At 40.4% G+C, this 19,352-nt stretch overlaps 1 protein-coding gene across 2 annotated transcripts in view; it reads left to right on the top strand.

Annotated features, from left to right (window-relative positions):
* LOC149180310 (NAD-dependent protein deacylase SRT2-like) overlaps positions 1-19,352 on the top strand; it is a 278,802-nt gene that overhangs the window by 66,633 nt on the left and 192,817 nt on the right. For both annotated transcript variants that reach the window (XM_089416014.1, XM_089416015.1), the window contains one exon: positions 4,117-4,162. In XM_089416014.1, the coding sequence (XP_089272140.1) occupies positions 4,117-4,162 (46 nt within the window). The remainder of the gene's footprint in view (positions 1-4,116; positions 4,163-19,352) is intronic.

Raw genomic sequence — 19,352 nt, forward strand, 5'->3', positions numbered from 1 at the left:
CGCTGTACAGGGCAGTGCATTTGATGGATAAATAGTAGCGACCGACAGACAGATTGCAGATGAAGTTCTCCCTAGTTGAGAGGGAGTGTTAAATTGGCAACTAGGGCCAAACTTCATGTGGGTCATCTTATTCATGGCTAATAATATTTTTATTAGATTCCTCTCGCCGAGAGGTGTAGAATTGGTCTAAAGATCATCTGATTCTGATAAGTATTTATGGAGATATGAATTTATTTTGATTATGGAATTATTATCAAGCCGACCTACAACTCATGTAGGCTCAGAAGCCCAACAGTCGCATCTATTCAAACATCAACGTTGTGTATAAATATAGGAGGACTTTTCCTCATTTGCACTCACTCATCTCATCACATCTCTCTCTCTCTCTACTGCGCAGAAAAGAGTCTCTTCTCTACTGCACAGAAAAGGGTCTCTCTCTCACACATGTGAAGCCGGAAGCTGCAACTGTAGATCCAAACTTTGACCAGCGTGGACCATCAAACCTCTTCTTTTGATCTGCGCTGTAGGTTCATCTGAACCTCCTCCGAAGGCTGCAACTTTTGGTGGTGGAATCAAGTCAATCCGACGGAAGGTTTGCGAGATATTGACTGCCCTAGTTTGAAGGAAGCTGTTGAAACTGAAGTTGCAACTGCAGAAATGAAGTTTGACCTGCATGGACTAGAAGATCTTTTCATCTGAACTGCGCTGTAGGTTCATCTGAACCTCCTCTGAAGGCTGCAACTTTTAGTGGCGGAATCAAGCCGATATGACAGTCGGTTTGTGAGATATCGACTGCCCTAGTTTTGATGATGAAGCTGCTAATGCTAATGCTAATGCTGCTGATCTAGGGTTTGCTACTGCTGATATATATCAGATTTATTGTACTACTTCTCTCTGCTGAATTATTGAAGATAAAAGAAGATTTGATCAAAGGGTTTCCCCACACATTGTGTGGTTTGTCCCTTGCTAGCTGCCACATCTTCTGTCTCTTGTCTTGGCTTGTTTTCTGTCGATCGTTTAATGTTCTATCTGCACTTTACTTTATGTACATGTGATTGCTAATCTGTGGAATATAATAAGGAAAATAAGTAAACTGTTATAAGCATAGAACATACCATAACTTACATGGATATCCATGGAGACCACTTTATGGCACTCCAGTTGGATCTTGGAACTCCATAGCAGATAATGAGGGGTATTTGAGGGCCGACCCTTAAATTTTGGATCACACAGGCATCTAACACATTTGGACACCTCTTTGGACTTTGGCATGGCATCTGGAGCCTAAATTAGGCATGATGTCAGCAATAAAGGAAGCTATGATTCACACGTGTGGGAAATTAAGCTCATTTTGTTGTTAGCTAATGGGTTGGCTTGTAACCCAAGTACATTTAAGGATCAAACTTGTCTTATGGGCCTTGTTAGGCATAATTGCTACTCCTAATCCTCATCTATGTAGAAGATAGATTCATTTCATTGTTCATTATCATTGTGACTGTTTTTGGTCCTCTTAGAGAATTTCTGCCTAGCTTGTATCTTGTGGAGATGTGAATCTATGGTGTATTTTTGCTATTGGAGCCACTTATTTGGCTTTGGAGATGTCCTTTTGGAGTAATAAAGGCGTGTTCATGCATTCTATCTTGTTGGTGTACCTTGGATTTGATAGATCTTTGCCTTTTGTGTCTAATGTATGGAATGGTTGATTATCTAGCATTTCTATTGTGCTAGTTATTGTTAAAAATCATTCTATGGATTCTAGATGATGGTGTTGCATGCATTACTAACTTATAGAATGTGAATGACAATCCCATTGGTGAATCTTTCAACTAGCTCTCCCAATTGACTTTGTTCCTTCACAAAAGTGATAGTTAGGGTTTTGAAATCTAGGGTTTCATTATTCCCTTACTCCTTGCCAAGATTTAGCAAATCTTTCATCCCCATAGACTCCATCACCCAAGGACTAGGCACTAGCCTTGGTCACTTTGTTGATCATCCATAAAACTTACACCAAAATCTCATTTTCTCTCCTTAAATCTGATTTCGGTCCCTCAAGGATAAGCTGCTAGCTAGGGCTAGGGCACAAATCTCAACCAGGGTTGAAGTTGTTGGCCTTTAGGAGGATGCAACACTTGTCTAAGAGGTGGCTGCCTCAAAATCAATTCCTTTAGTGGCTAATCCATCCATGTTAGGGCTAACGTCTTGTACCCTACGTAGATTTTACCCTAGACGAGCCCTAGTTTGCACTAGGCTTTAACTTGGGGCTTATTGAAGTATTCTTGTTCCATAGGTTGAAGCTATACATTGTTTGGAAGCCTTTGCTTGGCCTTGTGATTCTAGGTTGATCCTTTTGCATTGTCATTTCTCAAGCCGTAGGTCATGTTGGGCCCTAATTAGGCATATTGGAGGATGCGAATTGCCATATTATGCTTGCTAAGTCTTGTTCTTGGGTAGAGTTGTCGTCCATAAGCCTACCTTGTCACCTTATCTCTTGTACTTGATATATCCTTCTAGGTGATCTACTATAGGGAAGCCTCCCTATCGGTGAAAGTCCACAAAAGAGCAGGAGGTAGTGGCTGTGGTGACAGTGGGCCACACCTCATATTTTTGTCCCTTGGTCTAGCTCTTGTCTTGTGAGCCACCTTCACAAGACCTGCTAGATTTTGAGACAACCGTCCAAACAAGTTCCCCTGTTGTTGTGCCTTTCTCCTTTGTCCCAATTTTAGATACATTAATTGTGAATTTCTTATTGATGATTTGTGTATACATCTTGATGGATTTGGAAGTTGTGGTTCATGAGTGCTATAGCTAGACTTAAATCTTGATTGATTTGGAAGTTGTGGTTCATGAGTGCTATAGCTAGACTTAACAAATGGTTTTGAGCTTTATTATCAGCATTAAAAGAATAGGCTTCTTGCATGAAATTTTTAGAACAGTTTTCTTTAGGGATCAATGCAGGTTCATACTAGTACAAACTTAATGTTGCACCAAGTTTCCAGGAAATGAGGGCATAGGAAGAGGAAATGCATGTGGGGGATGTGTGGAAGCACCCCCCCAAATTCTAGGGCATGTCTGCAAGCGGTTGGAGTCTTTGACAATTGGGACCACACCTGAATTACTAAAAAAAATTTTATAATATATGAAAAGTTAAAACTGAAACATAAATTGTTGAAATCTTATACACAGCAATGTGCCAATAATGTACATCAATACATGTAACATAATAAATCGTAAATAACCAGAATATAAGTATCACGATTCACAAATCATCTATCACCATTCTATTTCTTATTAAGACAATTGATGGAAGAACAGTGAGATTCAATTTGTAATGCTTGCCTTAAAAGTTTTCTTTTCACTAAGTCCATTTTGAAAGCATAAGGCACGGGTCATAAAAAAATAGTTAAATTTATAGGAGTCTTAAGGAAAAATACATGGAATATCACTTTTGGTTTTTGAACATAGTTACAGATTTGTAAGGGGAATACTTTATATCAGGATTGAAACATTGATTTAGAGTGTTTTCCTTATGTTTTCTGTCAAGTTTCTTTGCTTTTATGCAATTTTTATTGTGGAAATAGGGTGAGGTTATCGTAGTTTATGAAGAATCTGAGTTGTTTTGACATATACAATCATGAATCTGAAGTTAACATTGCTGGTTTGAGGAAGAAAGTGTCAATTCTTTAGTATTAAATTGCAGATCAGCAAGTTTTATTGCATATTTTAGGCACCACATTCCCCAGGGTTTCATAGCTAAAGCTTTAAATCACTTAGGGATGCCCCCTAAAGCCTCAAAGCCTCAAAGCACTAACCAAAAGTGAGAGGGACTGTGTGAGGTGAGATTGGCAATTTGAAACCTTTGTGTCATTCTGGTTCAAGGGCATTTCCTGGTGATAACAACATCCAAACTGGCTTTATTCTGAGTTTGGAGGGCTGACTTTTTTTTTGTGTTTATTCCATGTCCTCTTGACATGACTATACGTTCATGCAGTTGTCTGTGCTCTGTTTCATGTTCCCTATGTCTCTTAAAACATCTTTTGCAGAAGCATACTTCAAGATCTGTATTAATTGTTTTATACTTGTGGGATATTACTGAATACTTAATTATCTTTGTAACAGTCCACATGGAGCTTATAGTTCTGGATTCAAGCCTATTACTCATCAGGTAAGTTTAGCATACACAAGATTTACTGCTTTGTGGAAATTATCTTCTCAAACTAATATGTTATCTCTGTATTTGAAAAGCATTACCGTTCTTGGTTCAAGTAAAAGCTATCTTGTGAATTCATGGCAAACTGATATGTTTAACAATGCTTGTTCCTTCCATTTTTGATGTTTCTCAGCTAAGTTTATTATTCTTAACTATGACAAAGTGGTTTCCAGGCACCCTGCAATGCATATTTTCAAATACATAGAAGTAAAGATCTTAGCAAGCATTATACTAAAAATTCATCTTGATTCTTACTCAGACGCTAGGGGTAACTAGTGAATCATCCTCCCCACTGTGTGCCTTAGGTGGGGCATAATGCATAACCATTATCAAACATCACATGTGATCAAAACTTATGTGGTCAATGCCACTTCACGTTATTTTCATTATTCATGTGGCCAAACTAACATGGTATTGGGCCCCTAGCTCACTAACATATGGTCCAGCATTTTGTCATATTTGTCATTACTTTGTCACAGTAAAATGGCAATTTAAGATGGAGAACAGTCATTTAAGACAGTATTTTGGTCCTTTTAGAGTTTATATGAATTTGGTCAATCAAGGCACTAGAATATGATCATTTAAGACTGGATTTTTCTCATGAAGATCATGGAATGAACAAAGTTCATTCTTCAAGTTAAATACTCCAGAAGACTTGGAATATGTAGATCTCCATTGAAGATACAAGAATATATATTAAATGTATGAATAAGAATGATGATACAATTGAGAGTGAGGCCAGGTAAGTACCCTTTCACGAACGGTCATGTCTCTATAGACATGCCTCTTCCCTACTAATTATTAGTTAATTAATCATTGTTTATGTCTATGACTCTATTATTATTTATATTATTTTTAATATTTTTATATAAATTTTATTCATAACATTGCCTTCCTCAAAAAAGCTTTGTCCTCAAAGTTTACTGATGAAAGACTTGATCTCTTTTTTCTGTTCGAATGTCTTCTTGTCTCGGAACTGTCATCTTCGTCGAAACCAGACGATATGATCCTCTGAGTGATAAGCAAAATTGTTAGACTGACAATGGATCTGACCATCCTAGATTAATCGTCTGTGGAATATTCTGATCAATAGAAATTTGTAACGAACTGTCATCATAGGATTGGATTGAGCTTACTTCAATATTCTTCGGAACATCATTTTGTTGTCTCTGTTCTAAACGGTATAAATACGTAGCTTGATTGAGTTGTCTACTGTCGTGATTTGGATGTCGATAGGGAATTCTTTTGGTTTGACTTTCCCTTTTTAGGTGTGTGGCAGTTTTTTGGTTTTCTTCTAGTGAGGATGTTATTGAGTTGGTTACAAAACCTTCACTTGGGTTGTTCATCGTCTGAATTGTAACATCTAAGTGTATATTTTTTTCAATTTGCTTGTCTTCTTCTTGAGTTGTGACATTCACTGGCTCGGTATTTATTCTTTTCTCTTCAACTCAGACTTCTACATTCGATGCTATCTTCTTGATAAGCCGTTGTACTTTGTTTTCCAATGACTTCTTGTCCTTTTTAAGCTTCTTAATTTGCGTTAGTAATTTTTCACTATGGTTTTTAAGCCGAGAAACTTCTTCATTTTTGTCAATAGTGATCTTGTCAACTTCTCTTTGCAAATTTTGTAGTACTTTTATACCTTCTTGAAAAATTACTTTTGAAATATCTTGTATCTCTTATGGTGTTACTGAATTTGGCTTCAACGTAACATCCTATAGTGTTAATTTTTTCTTTTGGTATGAAAATGTCAAAAAATTCTTTTTTGTATTTAGGATGAAGGAACCTAGGGTTTCCATCCAAGGTAAACCTAAAATAATGTCACCTTGATCGCTTCATAGGGATTGAACAAAGAATTGTGACATAAATATATAATCCCCAATGTTTAACTGTAAATCAGTTAATTTGTATTGTTTTTGTTATTTTTAGGTATGTTCTATGCTAGAGCAATTTATTTCAATTTTCACAATTAGCTCAATATCTTTTCCAGATTTGCAATCACATCAGCATTAAAGTAAACTGCAGATAGAACATAAATATAAATCGCAGAAGACAAGCCAAGACAAGAGGACACAAGATGTGGCGCTAGCTAGGGACAAACCCCAATGTGGGGAAACCCTTGATCAATTCTTCTTATATGTTCTTCAATAGTTCAGCAGAGAGAGAGAGAGATAGTACATTTACAACAGAAGTCAATACTTTAACTTATCTAGATAAGATCATAGATCATCTCTAGGAAGATGATATGTGAGATCAGTTGAAGACATGCTGCTTCATCTGATTCTCTAAGGTGACTCCTTCACCTATCATTGTGCTACATCTCGTCATCATGCTACATCTCACTGTGCTACACCATGCTGCACCCATCATCACAATGCTGGACCTCATGCTGCTGTTGTCCCAATGTTTAGCACTGCTGTACCTAGTGCCATGGCTGCACCATGCTGTCACCCATGTGCTTGCTGCACCATTGCGGCTTTATGTCCTTGCTGCACCAAGTACTACACTGTTTTCCCAATGTACTTGCAGCACTGTGCTTGCCGCTGTCCATGCTTCTTGCTGCTGTCCATGCTTCACCATGCTTGTAGCTGTCCCATGTTTCACTATGCTTGCAGTTGTCTCATGTGTCACCATGCTTGTAGCTGTCCCATGTATTAGCTTGTTGTCCCTTGCATTGCTTGCTGCTGTCCAACTGCTGCATCTAAACATGTTGTTCCATGCACCTTACTGCACCATGCTGCTGCAATATACCATACTGCTGCATCCATCACATCATGCTGCACTTCTTTGGGGTATTCAATACTCCATTTTAACCCAACACGTGGCTCCCACAGGCTGCTCCGAATTTGATCCAAATCTGGTCAATATCTTTGACCCAACGCACCTCTAACACTGCTCCAAATCTGCTTGTCACTTTGCTGTTCCTAACTATTCTGGTTAGGGCACTTGGGCAGCCCTAAACTCCTCTCAACAGTCCTCGAACAACCCTCCAAATATGCTTGTCACTTTGTTGTTCCTAACTGTTCTGGTTAGGGCACTTGGGCAGCCCTAAACTCCTCTCAACAGTCCTCGAACAATCTTTAAACATGACTTTGTCTTAGGCAGCTTCACCATGACAACGTCCTAGATCTAAGGCACATAGAGCTAGGGTATCATCTTCTAGGAGCTGCGTAGATCCTTCTTCCCCATGGCAACATCTAGGGTAGCATATCTCTTAGGATCTATTCTCCCACCAAAACCCAAAGACAAGTGGAGAGGAAGTGATCACAAGAAGAGTGTGTACAAATGACTACCAAGCCACCTCTTTTTATACTAAAACATTGAGCACATGTGGGTGTTATTTAGTTGCTGGCCGACCTTGACAAATTGTCTTTTTTTTTTTCCCATGGAAAAATTCGTAATTTCATTAAGATTAGAAATTACATTTTGTAGATGCATATGCATATTCAGAAAATATTTAAAAAGAGTCTATCATCTTTCTGAGAAGCAGCAAAGCTAGTTACTTGAATCCACGCAGGGAGGTAATAGCCCAATCAAAACTATGATATGTATCCAAGCAATATAGCATGTAATCGACCAAAAATAAACTTCTTATCTTGATCCACGTAGGGAGGTAACAGTCAAACCAAAGTACTGTGCTAATAAAAAATTTGATAGCAACATACCAGTCCAGTAACTGTGATAAAAAATATATACAAAAATATAGTATCAAAAGCTTTGTAAATTAATCCATAATGTCCATAAATGGCCGATGATAGTATTGGTAATGGGCTCCATCATTCTATTCTCGGATCATCCAGATGCCCAGCTCCCAGAGCGCAACTTCTTTGGAAAGGCGGTCAGCATCTGTGTTCCGCTCCCTGTAGATGTGATTACATGAAAAATAATCAAAATGTGTTATCAATCTCAGAGTCTCATCCAGAATGTGTCTTAAAGAGTATGACCAGCAATAAGAAATTTTATTCAACCAGTCGCAAACTATTTTAGAATCCCCAAACAGTTGTAAAGCATGGCAATTCCTCTCCAAAGAAAAACGAATAATGTGCATTGCTGCTGATAGTTCCGCAAAATTATTAGTGCCCCTCCTTAATCCCATGAGCAAACTATATGAGTGCTTCGCTGATATATGAAGAATGGCACCCCCACCACAACCGTCTTCCTGTGCGGCCCCATCAAAGTATGCCCATGGCATGAGGGGGTCCATCTGTTCCTGAGTAATGATCCTGGTTTGAGGGGGAGGGGGGTCATCGGGGATGAGATCATAGTCTGCCATGATCTTTGTAGCTATTATAGGCCATCTGGGAGGAGTATTCTAAAAGATAAGGAGATTGCGGGCTATCTAGACAGCCCAACAGAACAGCAAGGGGAGGTTTCACATTTTGTGGAGAGTGACTGTGGAATACCAAGAGTTCCAGGCCTCTATCAGAGAATCCGCCAGCCAGTTACAAGGTGGGGAGGCGGCAACTGTTATTAAGTCCCATAGCTTGCGAGCTTCAGGGCAATTTAGAAACAGGTGGGCTGCAGATTCACTATCATTGTTGCAAAGATAACACCAGTGTGGTCCATGGTAAGAACGCTTCATTAGATTATCCCCCGTGGGGATTTTATTTCTCAGTATGCACCACATTAATAATCTGGATCTGGGAGGTGCCTTCAGCTTCCAGAGGTGTTTCCACCAGGAATGAAGGACTAGTGGTTTCCTTGGCTCCGCCAGTACTAAGTATCCGTCCTTTGGAGAATATCTACCCGATTTAGCCGACGCCCAGATGAGCTCATCTTCACCATCGATAATGCGAATATGCGCCTCTGAGAGAGCCTGTGTAAAGTCCCTCCAGATCTGCTGCCATAGAGGAGGGATGTTAAGCTGGAGGCCTGATTTCCAGGCCTGGAAGAGGAAAGTGGAGTTTGCCTCATCTGCAATGTGTGCAATGTGTGTAACATTATGCTCTCGGAGGTGCATGAGAAGTTCAATTGGCAGTCTATGCATGTTCCCGCACCCAATCCATGGGTCGATTCCAATACGAACACTGAGTCCCAAATGAATCCTCCAAGTGAGGCCTGTGCGAATGGGGTCCAAAGCCTTCAGGACTGCCTTCCAAATAATCGAAATTCCGGATGTGATTCTGACCGGTCTCCTGATCCAGTCCAAGATCTGTAAAGGGGCGATATATTTTGAGGAAGCCACTCTCGTCCACAAGCTGCCAACCAAGTTTCGCTACCAGAGTTGAGGAAAAATCATCAAGTTTTTTAATTCCCCAGCCTCCCCATTTTTTAGGAAGAGTGAGGGCATCCCATTTGACCCAAGCAAAAATTCTTCCCGGCTGACTACCCCTCCATAAAAATCTGCAGTAGAGTGCTTGAATCCTTGACAAAATTCCCCTTGGAATCCATGCCAGGGACATCCAATAAACAGGGGTTGCTTCCAAAACACTCTTGATGAGTGTGAGCCGGCCAGCCCGAGATAAATATCTGAGGTACCATAAGCTGAGTCTTTTTTCCAACTTGGCAATGAGCCAAGTCCAATCAACTATCTTGTATCCAATGGGTTTTAACTTATACCCCAGATATTTCAGACCATCATCCAGTCCTATCTGTGCAAAGTGGAATCGATGGAGAGCAAATTGTATTTCATGCTGGGTACAGGCTGTGGCAGTTAGAGTAGATTTTCCTTCATTTATTATCATCCTCGTGGCTTTCTGAAATAAGGAAAAGATAGCTCTGATGATTGTCAAGTCTCCAATGCTTCCATTGAGAAAAATCAGAACGTCATCCACAAACAGCAGGTGCATGAGCGTGCAATCCTCGGTAATCATTATACCCTTTATTCTTCCTCTCCTGTATTCCTCTTTGATTATCCTGCTGAGCCCCTCCATGATCAGAAGAAACAGTAGCGGTGAGAGTGGACAGCCCTGCCTCAGCCCTCTTGCCGAGAAGAAGAATGGAGATGCACTTCCATTAACCAGGACACTAAATGGGATATTAGTGATGCATCCCATAATCCATTTAATAAAATTGAAGGGGAACCCAAGATGGGTTAAAAGAATTCTTAAGTACAACCAATTCACTCTGTCAAAAGCTTTAGATAAATCTACCTTCAAAATCATACCTTTGCTTTTTTTTGATGTGGAGCGAGTGTAATACTTCCTGTGCTGTGCCAATCGCCTCATGGATCTGCCTGTCCTGAAGGAAGGCGAATTGTTCAGGCGAGATGTGCTTCGATAAGATGGGTTTCAACCTGTTTGCTATAATTTTGGCTATGATCTTATACAAACAGTTACAGAGCGAAATAGGGGCGGTATTCATCAAATGAAGACGGATTATCAGATTTCGGGATGAGAGCTATAAAAGTGGAGGTTATGGCAGCTTCCAAATGTCCAGTAGCCCTGGATTCCTCAACTACCCGAAGAAGATCAACCCCTATTAAATAAAAAAAAGCTAGATAGAACTCGATGGTCCAACCATCAGGTCCCGGGCTTTTGTCCTTGTTAAACCATTTTAAAGTGGCCTCCAGCTCCTCTAAAGACACTTCTTGCATCATATCATTGCTATCATCTTGCTCCACAAATCTGGGGAAAAGATGGGCAACTCCGATGATTTTTGCCAAGTTTGCTTCCTTGGGGTCACTATAAGCTTTCTTGAAATGAGAGTTGGCTAATGAGGTGAGCTGGGGGAAAGTGTTGGTTGTCTGTCCCTGATCGTCCTGAAGTTGCCGAATGGTGTTAATCGCTTTCCTACCATTAGCAAACCTTTGATAAAATTTAGTGTTTGCATCCCCCTCCTGCATCCAAATAGCCCTGCTCCTCAGCCTCTAGACATCTTCCCTATCCTTAAGAATTTTTCCATGGGTTGTGTAGAGGGATGTGATTTTTTCCTTATGCTCATCTAAACTATATAGTCCTCCCATCTCATTTTCAAATTCAGCCAACTCAAGATCAACCTGTCTCAAAGTTTGATCATCCTGTAATCTTTTTTGGTGTGCCCAATGTTTGGTCATCTTCTTCAGCTTGATTGGGCCTAATGGTTAAGAGCATGTGTTTCTTCCTAAGAGGTCACAGGTTCAAAATCAGAGGGGGTAGAGTATGTATACCTTTGTAGACTTAGCAGTCAAATCGCTGCGCGGAGGTGGGTCCCTTGTCCCACAAACAAGGGGGTCTCATACACCAATTTGGTGTCTGGCTTGGCTATGACCTTAAAAATGGATATTATTATTATTATTATTGTTAATAAATCCCACAGTAACATTGCCCCTCACCCCTGGAGGGTTTGCTTTCCAGAATTCGGTTACCAAGCTAATAAACGAGGCTTCCTTGAGCTAGGTAGAGTAGACTTTAAAAGGACCCTTCGGCCTAGCTCTACCTCCTTCAATTTCCATGTAGATAGGCAAATGGTCAAAGAGTCCACCTGATCCAACCCATTGCCTTATGTTGAGTCCTAGATCCAGAACATGTTCTTTGACTAAAAACCGGTCCAGTCGCCTAGCCAAACCATTTTCACCAACTCGATTGTTTCTCCATGTGGCTTGAATCTTTGCTGAGGGAATATCGATCAGGTGATGAACATCCAGAGTGGTCGAGAAGTAATCCGAGAGGGTGTCTCTCTGGGCACGATGACCCCAGGACTCTGAATGTCCTATGGAGAAATTAAAGTCCCCTCCAAGAATCAGATTATCAGCTGATAATAAATCCGATCCCAGAAGATGTTCCCAGAACTCTGGTCGGTTATGACAAGGCCCATAAATGTTGATGATTCTAAAAGGCATTCCCAGGTCTGCCGAATGTACATCCACCCCTATAAAACCAGCCCCTCCCCAACAATTTAAATCTTGATAGAACGAGAATTGATGCCCAAAGCGAGCCCTCCTGATCGGCCATGTGCATCCAGTCCCGAGAAATTCCATCCCGGGAGAGTATGCTCAAGAGTGCGAGTGATTTCTACAACAGGGCCTAGGGTTTCCTGTAAGAAGATAATATCCAGCGAGTCGGAAGTGAATAACTGACGAAGAGCTAGTTTTTTTTAGGCCTAGCTAGCCCTCTACAATTGTAGGATAAAATCTTCATGGAGGGGGTTCTGAGGGGGCTTCTCTGGCTCTAAGGACCCCAGGAATAGTGGATTGTTTGCCCAAAGCAATATCGTCATCCGCTTGTGATTGTGCACGCTTAATTTGAGAGGGACGACCGCAGAGAGTCTTAGGAGGGGGAGGGGAAAGAATGAAGTCAAGGCTGACTTGATCCTGCTCCTGTTTCTTTGATCTTGAACGAGTATTGTATCTTGGAACAGAAAGAGCAGTCAAGGAGGCTGAGGGCGCCGGAGGGGGGGTACATAACAGGGAAGGGGGCGTGGGGGGGAAAATGTGCGGTGGGGTTCAATATCACAAGTAATCTGAGCTGAGACTGCCAAAGAATTTCCAATGCTCGGTCCCAAAGACAGCCCAGATAATTAATTTTTATTAACATCAAAAAAGCAATTAGAGGGGATTAAGTGAATGGAGTTCATACCCGAAGTATTGGAGTCACCAGAAGCTGACATGGCCGGTGCTGGAATCGGTGGCGGAGGACGATGCGGCGGCCTGCCTCGCTTCCTTGGGATGTTCTGTGACAGAGCCGAGGTCTTAAGTCCAGAGCTAGATAATGCAGTTGTTCCTTCTGAGTGTGGAGTGGTGTTCCTAGGCATATCTTCAGAAGCCCTAGGTTGTTCCTCCCTTGCCGGTTCTCCGTGTGACTGTGCCTCCTGCTCCTGAGATTCCTGAGGAGCTTGTCTAGTAGCCTTCCTGTAATTCCACCCATTCAGAGGGCAATCTCTGAATAGATGCCCCACTTTGTGACAACACCTACACCTGAAGGGTACCCCTTCATAATCCAACATCTGTCGCCTTGCAGCATTCCTCCATTGTATGTTGATGTACTTAGGTAGTCCATGCGAGAGGTCAAGATGAACTAATATCCTGGCATAGGCCATTCTCCCAGTGGTTTGAAAAGAGGCATCAAAGGTTAGATAATATCCCATTGCATCCCCAATCCGCCTGAAAATCTCCTCTGTCCAGAAATGACAGGGAAGGCCTGGAAGACGAACCCAGATAGGCCCAGCCTCCACTCTTTCTTGTTCAGGGTCAAACATCAGCGTCCATCTCCAGAGGAGGACAAGGGCCTGATCGATGTGCCAAATAGTGGAGAGAACCCAATTTGTATGGGCCAGACATTTGAATCTCAGGGCAAACCATCCCTTGACAAAGGTTTGTACCCTAGGGGGTTCCGTCAGATGATGACCCCAAACTTCCATTGCCCATTTTTGTAGCCTCTCCACACTGTAGTGCCTTCCTCTGACTCGTCCCACCAGAACTTTCTTCGCCGAATCCATTGACTCCAGTAACGGTGTATCCTCAGAAAGTGTAAGGAAAATTTCACTGCTTCTCAGTTGGAGACACCTTTTCCTCTTAGATGCCTTTTTGTGTCTGCTGCTCGTGCCTTCATTAAAACCACCAGGTTGTACCGCCGCTTGCGAGCCTGAAGCCCTTTCTGCTATAGGGCCTTTCACTGGTATGGAGTCGAAAAGCCCCGGAATGGTGCCAATTCCTGTGAAGTTGCCAGGTAGAGGAGTCCCCGAGTCCAAAGGAGCTGACAAAACTAGCGTTTGAGTATCTAAAACTGGCTGATGACCTTCCTGGGGTTTGTACAACCCCGCCGCAGAGGGAATCGATCCCAAGCCCGGCCCTAGGGCTTTAATCCCAGGATACTACGAGAGCTCTGTAACAGCCAAGGAGCAGGGCAAGAGTGGAGGGGAGATGAAATCCTGGATAGCCGAGGCTTCAATGGGCAGCGAGATGGAGGGAATGTGGGGCTTAGAGATGGCGGGGAGGGCTTCTACTTCCTCAGAAAATTCATGGTCGAATGAAAACAAAACCTCCGCTGTGGTCCCAGGCTGAGTCCAAATGGGCAAACCCTCCGAAGGATCCGCGGAATAATCAACGATATCCTCCATAACTGTCAAACCAGCTAGCTGACAGCTGCCTGTAGTATCAATGCAAGAAACAGAGTATGTCGGTTGAGGAGGACCGAAAACCGTCTCGGGTTAATACAACTAACCAGATGGCTGAGGCTGTAAACAGCTAAGGTGAGAGGTTGGGGTAGCCGCGATAGTGAAGCTATGACGGGTTGTCATCCAGGGAGATCTCCCATCCCTGAATCCTGTGAACGGGTTTGCTTCAAACCCTAATCCCAATCCCCAGTCGCGAACTCTCGAGACATCGTGCTCCGACCATTGACAAATTGTCTTATAACACAAATAAATTCATAACTCCATGAATACTTATCGGAATTGGATGATCTTTAGATCAATCCTACACCTCTCGATGAGAGGGATCCAAGAAAAGTATCAGCTGCCATAAATAAGGTGACCCATTTGGAGTTTGGCCCTAGTTGCCAATTTTAACAGTTTTTTGTCCAAGAAGTTTAATTTTTCTATTATATTTGACTCAGGAATCACTAATTGGTTTGCGATTTTAGGTCTTAGATCTCATTTTTGGTATTCAACTGCATTAAGTAAGTCATTCACATATGGCCATTTCCATGAGAGGTAGTCGTAAGTGACTAATTTGTCATGATTTGAATAGTTCACTTAGCACTCATTGCATCGGGTGATGCTCACAGGGGTGAAGAAGTGGGATTGAAACTGGTGAAATAAATCACAGTGTCAATCATCACATAGGTCTTTTATAATTTTTATTTTTAGCGGGTGAGGTAGAGATGGTAACATCTTTTCCTACAAGAGTCCCTTTTACTTTAAATATCACTAAAGCACAATTATTATACGACGTTTCTAGAAATCTTCCTTCCTTTATTTCCAACTCAGAGTCCATTTTTTTCTCTTCAATGGTTGACTCAATATTTACCTTTTGTCAAAATTATAATCTTTTCTGGATCACTTTAATGAGTTGATCACTTTCTTTTTATCTTTTTAATCTTTTTAAACCTTTATATATATTTCACTTAGTAATTCCTTGTCTTCAAGTGGTACTTTCAATAACTTTCTTGTTCTTATATTATGTATATATAATGAAATACCTCCCCTTTTTTAATATTTTTATAAAAAGTAAAGAAATGTGTGTGTATATATATATTTATAGAAATCACTTTATATATATTTCAATATATATTTTATGTAGAACCACTACCACTAAACTTAAGGATGGGTCCATATGAATTGTGACCTTCAGCTAATTATTATTATTATTATATTTTCTTAAACATTCAAAACTTGGCAATGAAGGGATGTGTCCGTACAAATTGCTTGAATGCTACATTACTTGGCAAATAATTTTTAGGCATAAAGGAGCCCACATCAATTTTTAAAATAATCTGTAATATCCTTAAGGGAAAATTAACAGTAAATATGCAAAGCAAAATAGACAAAAGCACCATGAAACAATAACAAGCAACCAAACCACAAATTTGCACCAAAAATTGCGCTGTATACTCTTTTTATTAATGGAAAGAGGTCTATAATAAGGTGTTGGAATGTGTTATCACTCTGATAATTCCTTTGAAGTAATAAGAAGGAAAAACCAAAGGTAACCACTATCCACTTTTGGAGATCAGGACCTAGCCTTCCTGATGCTCAGAGAGGGCTCTCTCTTTAAGATTTAACTTTGTTTTAGTTAAGAATTTTTAGGCTAGCTATGATTGTTCAAGGGGTTTTGATTTTGTTTGAAATTGGGTGGTGGGATCTCTTAAACAGATGGATAAATTGATGTCTTTTGGACCATTGGGCTATGGAGTCAACTGATAAGGAAGCAAGGCTGGATAAACTCACTAAAGGGGATGTTCCAAGGGCAAGATAGCAGAGTGTATTTCAGAATGTTTGAGACAGAGGGGTGAAAGGGTTTCACTCGGGGTGAGAGAGCAGTTAAGGGTTCTCAGACCCGGATAATGAATGAGGAAGGAAGGGGTAATCAAAATCAAAGGGCAGTTAAGAATCCTTTAACCTAGATTATTTATGAAATCAATCTAAACCAAAGAGCAATTAAGAATTCTTTAATTTAAATATTAGAAGAAAACATTCAAATGCTTAACTGTTAAAATAGAGTGTGATTTAAACAAGTTCTGAAATATTATTCCAGTTATAGCATTTAGATTGAAACACATATAAGATTATGAATAACTTTGAGAAAATGACAAAGACACATGAAAATACTTGTCTGAAATTCGCTCAACACATGAATCCTTGGAACAGTCTGATCTTTATTAATCAATCCAGCTTGTTGGCTCATCAACTGATACAATAACCTTCTGGGTCTTCTTGATCAAAAAGTCTATAGAAATGTCTAATAGAATCCACCCTACATACTTCGAATTGTGAAGTATTTATACAAAAATTTATTACAAAATATCTCAAACTAATTTGAGATTTAATCTAGGAAATAAAAATATCTTCTTGTAAGAAGATAGAAACATCTATTGAACTGCTTCATGCTGTCCCTTTTATTTTGGTATCGCTGGCTTTTATGGTTTGATTTTAGCCTTTTATGCTGCTTTGTTGTTTGATCTTTCACGCTAGAAGCTTCATTTACTTTAGGCTTTCATCTGATACACTTTGACCTTGCTGATCTGTCTTTATCCTTTTACCATGCTGTTTTACTTTTACTGTACATTAACCATTTTTACTGCATTTTTCTACAATAAATCTGTCAATTTCTCCCATGTTTCAGCATCAGTAATTGGATTTTTAGCACCCTCCTATATATCTCATCTACCTCGGTGTATTCGGCAAAAGTAGGCTTATTGATAAACAAGTGTTTTACTTGATGCTGGAGGTAAAACAAGTTTCCAAATTTCTGATAGAGTACTTTGCCCGTTGGCAATGCCTTGATTGATGATGTATTGATCTGTTCTTTTGCTAGCTCTTTGATTTTGTTGTTGTAATCCTCATGTGTCATGAGCTTGTCATTTATCACTAAGGGACTGGGTAACCCTTTCTCTCTCAAAATTTGAAACTTAGCCATAAATCTGTCAATGGCTACTTGCATATTCTGACACTTGTCCTCCAAGTTTAGCATTAAGTTTCTCTTGGAGAGGACCTTTCTCACCTCCAAAATTGTCTCTGTTTTGTCCTCTATTTCCAATTCCTGAAGCTCATACTTATTCTTACTGTTAAGGAACTAGATAATTCTGGTAGCATCTTCTGGCATTTCTCCTAATTCTTCTTTTACTCTTTGGATGGCCTCTATAGCCATCTTTATTAAATCTATCTGTTCAAAAATCACCTGAATAGATGGCCAAATATCATTGACAGAGTCAATGATATTGGCCCATAGTAGTTCCTTAGCCTGCCCAAGGGGTTCTTTCAGTGTTAGCTCTTTTTCCATGGATTTAATTTCTCACTCATCCTAGCAACTTTTTGCAATTCTTCTTTGTGCATGATTTTGGCAAGCTTGTAATTAGTTTCCAAACTTGTGACCTTTTCTTTGAGCTTATTTATCTCTGTAGTCTGTATGGACATTTCTTCCATAGCTTTAACTAACTTTGCTGCTTCTTCACCTGATGTACCTGTTGCGATGCAGACTTTGTTGAAACCGGTTGTGCCGTGGCCATTTGAGCTGTGGGAGCCAATGAGGCTGCCAATGTGGAAGGAACAGCCGAGGTAACTATTGGGATGACATTCACCGAGGTAGTGGCAATATCAGTTTACTTTAATTGGATTAGGCTGTCCAATTCCTTCTCTATCTCCCAAGTCCATCAACTCTTCATGCCTTGTTTGATTTTCCAATACTTCCTGTGTCTGGGGATGCTGCAGTTGAGGTATCTTCAATTGCTTTTTGAGTGCTGCAATGTCATCATTCTTTTTCTTGATCAGTTGTTCAGTAGCTTTGATGTCTTTGGGATCATGTCCTAATTCAATCACTAAGTCTTCCAAGGACTTGATTCTGGTGTCTTTGGCATATGAGGAGGCATTTTCCAACTGATATTGGGCTGAAATGTTGTTCAATGAATTCTGCAACTGATGGGCAGCTATGGCTTTTCCTATAAGGGTGGAGTAAATCATTTCTCCATCCTATTTGTGAAACTCAATTTGGTCAATGGGATGAATATCCCTTTCCAATACCTTAAAATCAATCTTATTGAAATCTGCTGATGTCCTTGGTTGTTGTACAGTTGGCTTTATGAAGGACATTTGCATCTTTCCTTCCTTGATGTCAAAAGCTGACATCAACTTGGTTTGATTGGTAGGTGTAAGCTTGAGATACTGTGCATAAGACTATGCCTTCAGTTTCTCATTTCTCATTTTGATTTCTTTGAACCTATCCTTTATGTCCTTACCTTTATCAACATGCCTACTAAAAGAGGAGACTTCTACAATGAGTTTCCTTTCTAATATTTGAGTTTGTGATGCAGATGGCTCCTGTGTTTCTCTAGATGGAGTTGTACCCTTGCTCATGTCTAACTCAGTATTAGTTATTTCTAACTGAACCTTCTTTGTCTTCCTGTTTTGAAACAGGATTGAGCCTTGGCCTTTTACCTTGGTTGGCTTCATATTGCACATTTGAAGTGGCCATACCTGAACTGGAGGTTCCCTCTCTGTTCCTCTTGGGATTCTTTTCCTCATTCCGAGGAGTCTGCAAAACAACAACGATACTCATGGTTCCTTCTTGCTCTGGTACCTGCAGGAATGAGCTTTCATCAAGCTGTCTCTCTAAATCAAACAAGGTATTTTCAACATCTACCTTTGTACTATCCTTGTCTATGAGAGTGTTTTCCAACCACTCAGATTGATTGGCATATCTCTCTATTTCTGGTATGGGGTGATGAATGTAAGGTCCCAATTTGACCTTTTGTCTAAGTTTGGTCATAAACCTTTGAGGGTCATACCTCCACATGAAACTGTTTTAAAACTTCATTTGTTGTAGAATTTGATTTTCTTCCTGCCCTGCTTCTCTAGAATTGCAAATGAAAGGGCCTAACTGATTTTTGACTTTGAATTGAGTTCTTTTCTTGGCTGAGACAAAGTTGACTTCATTAGAGTTCATTATCTGCCTATAATACTCTAGAGCAAATAACCTCATGGGGAGGTATTTGGTCAGTTTGTATGGGGCAAACTGGCAACCGTAGATTCTTATTTCAGTGTGGTTTTGGTAAAGGTACCAATCTCCCACCTT

This window comes from Pinus tabuliformis, chromosome 3_2, assembly GCF_031772625.1.
Source record: "Pinus tabuliformis cultivar Carrire ecotype Pingquan chromosome 3_2, CPIR1, whole genome shotgun sequence".
Classification (NCBI taxonomy): domain Eukaryota; kingdom Viridiplantae; phylum Streptophyta; class Pinopsida; order Pinales; family Pinaceae; genus Pinus; species Pinus tabuliformis.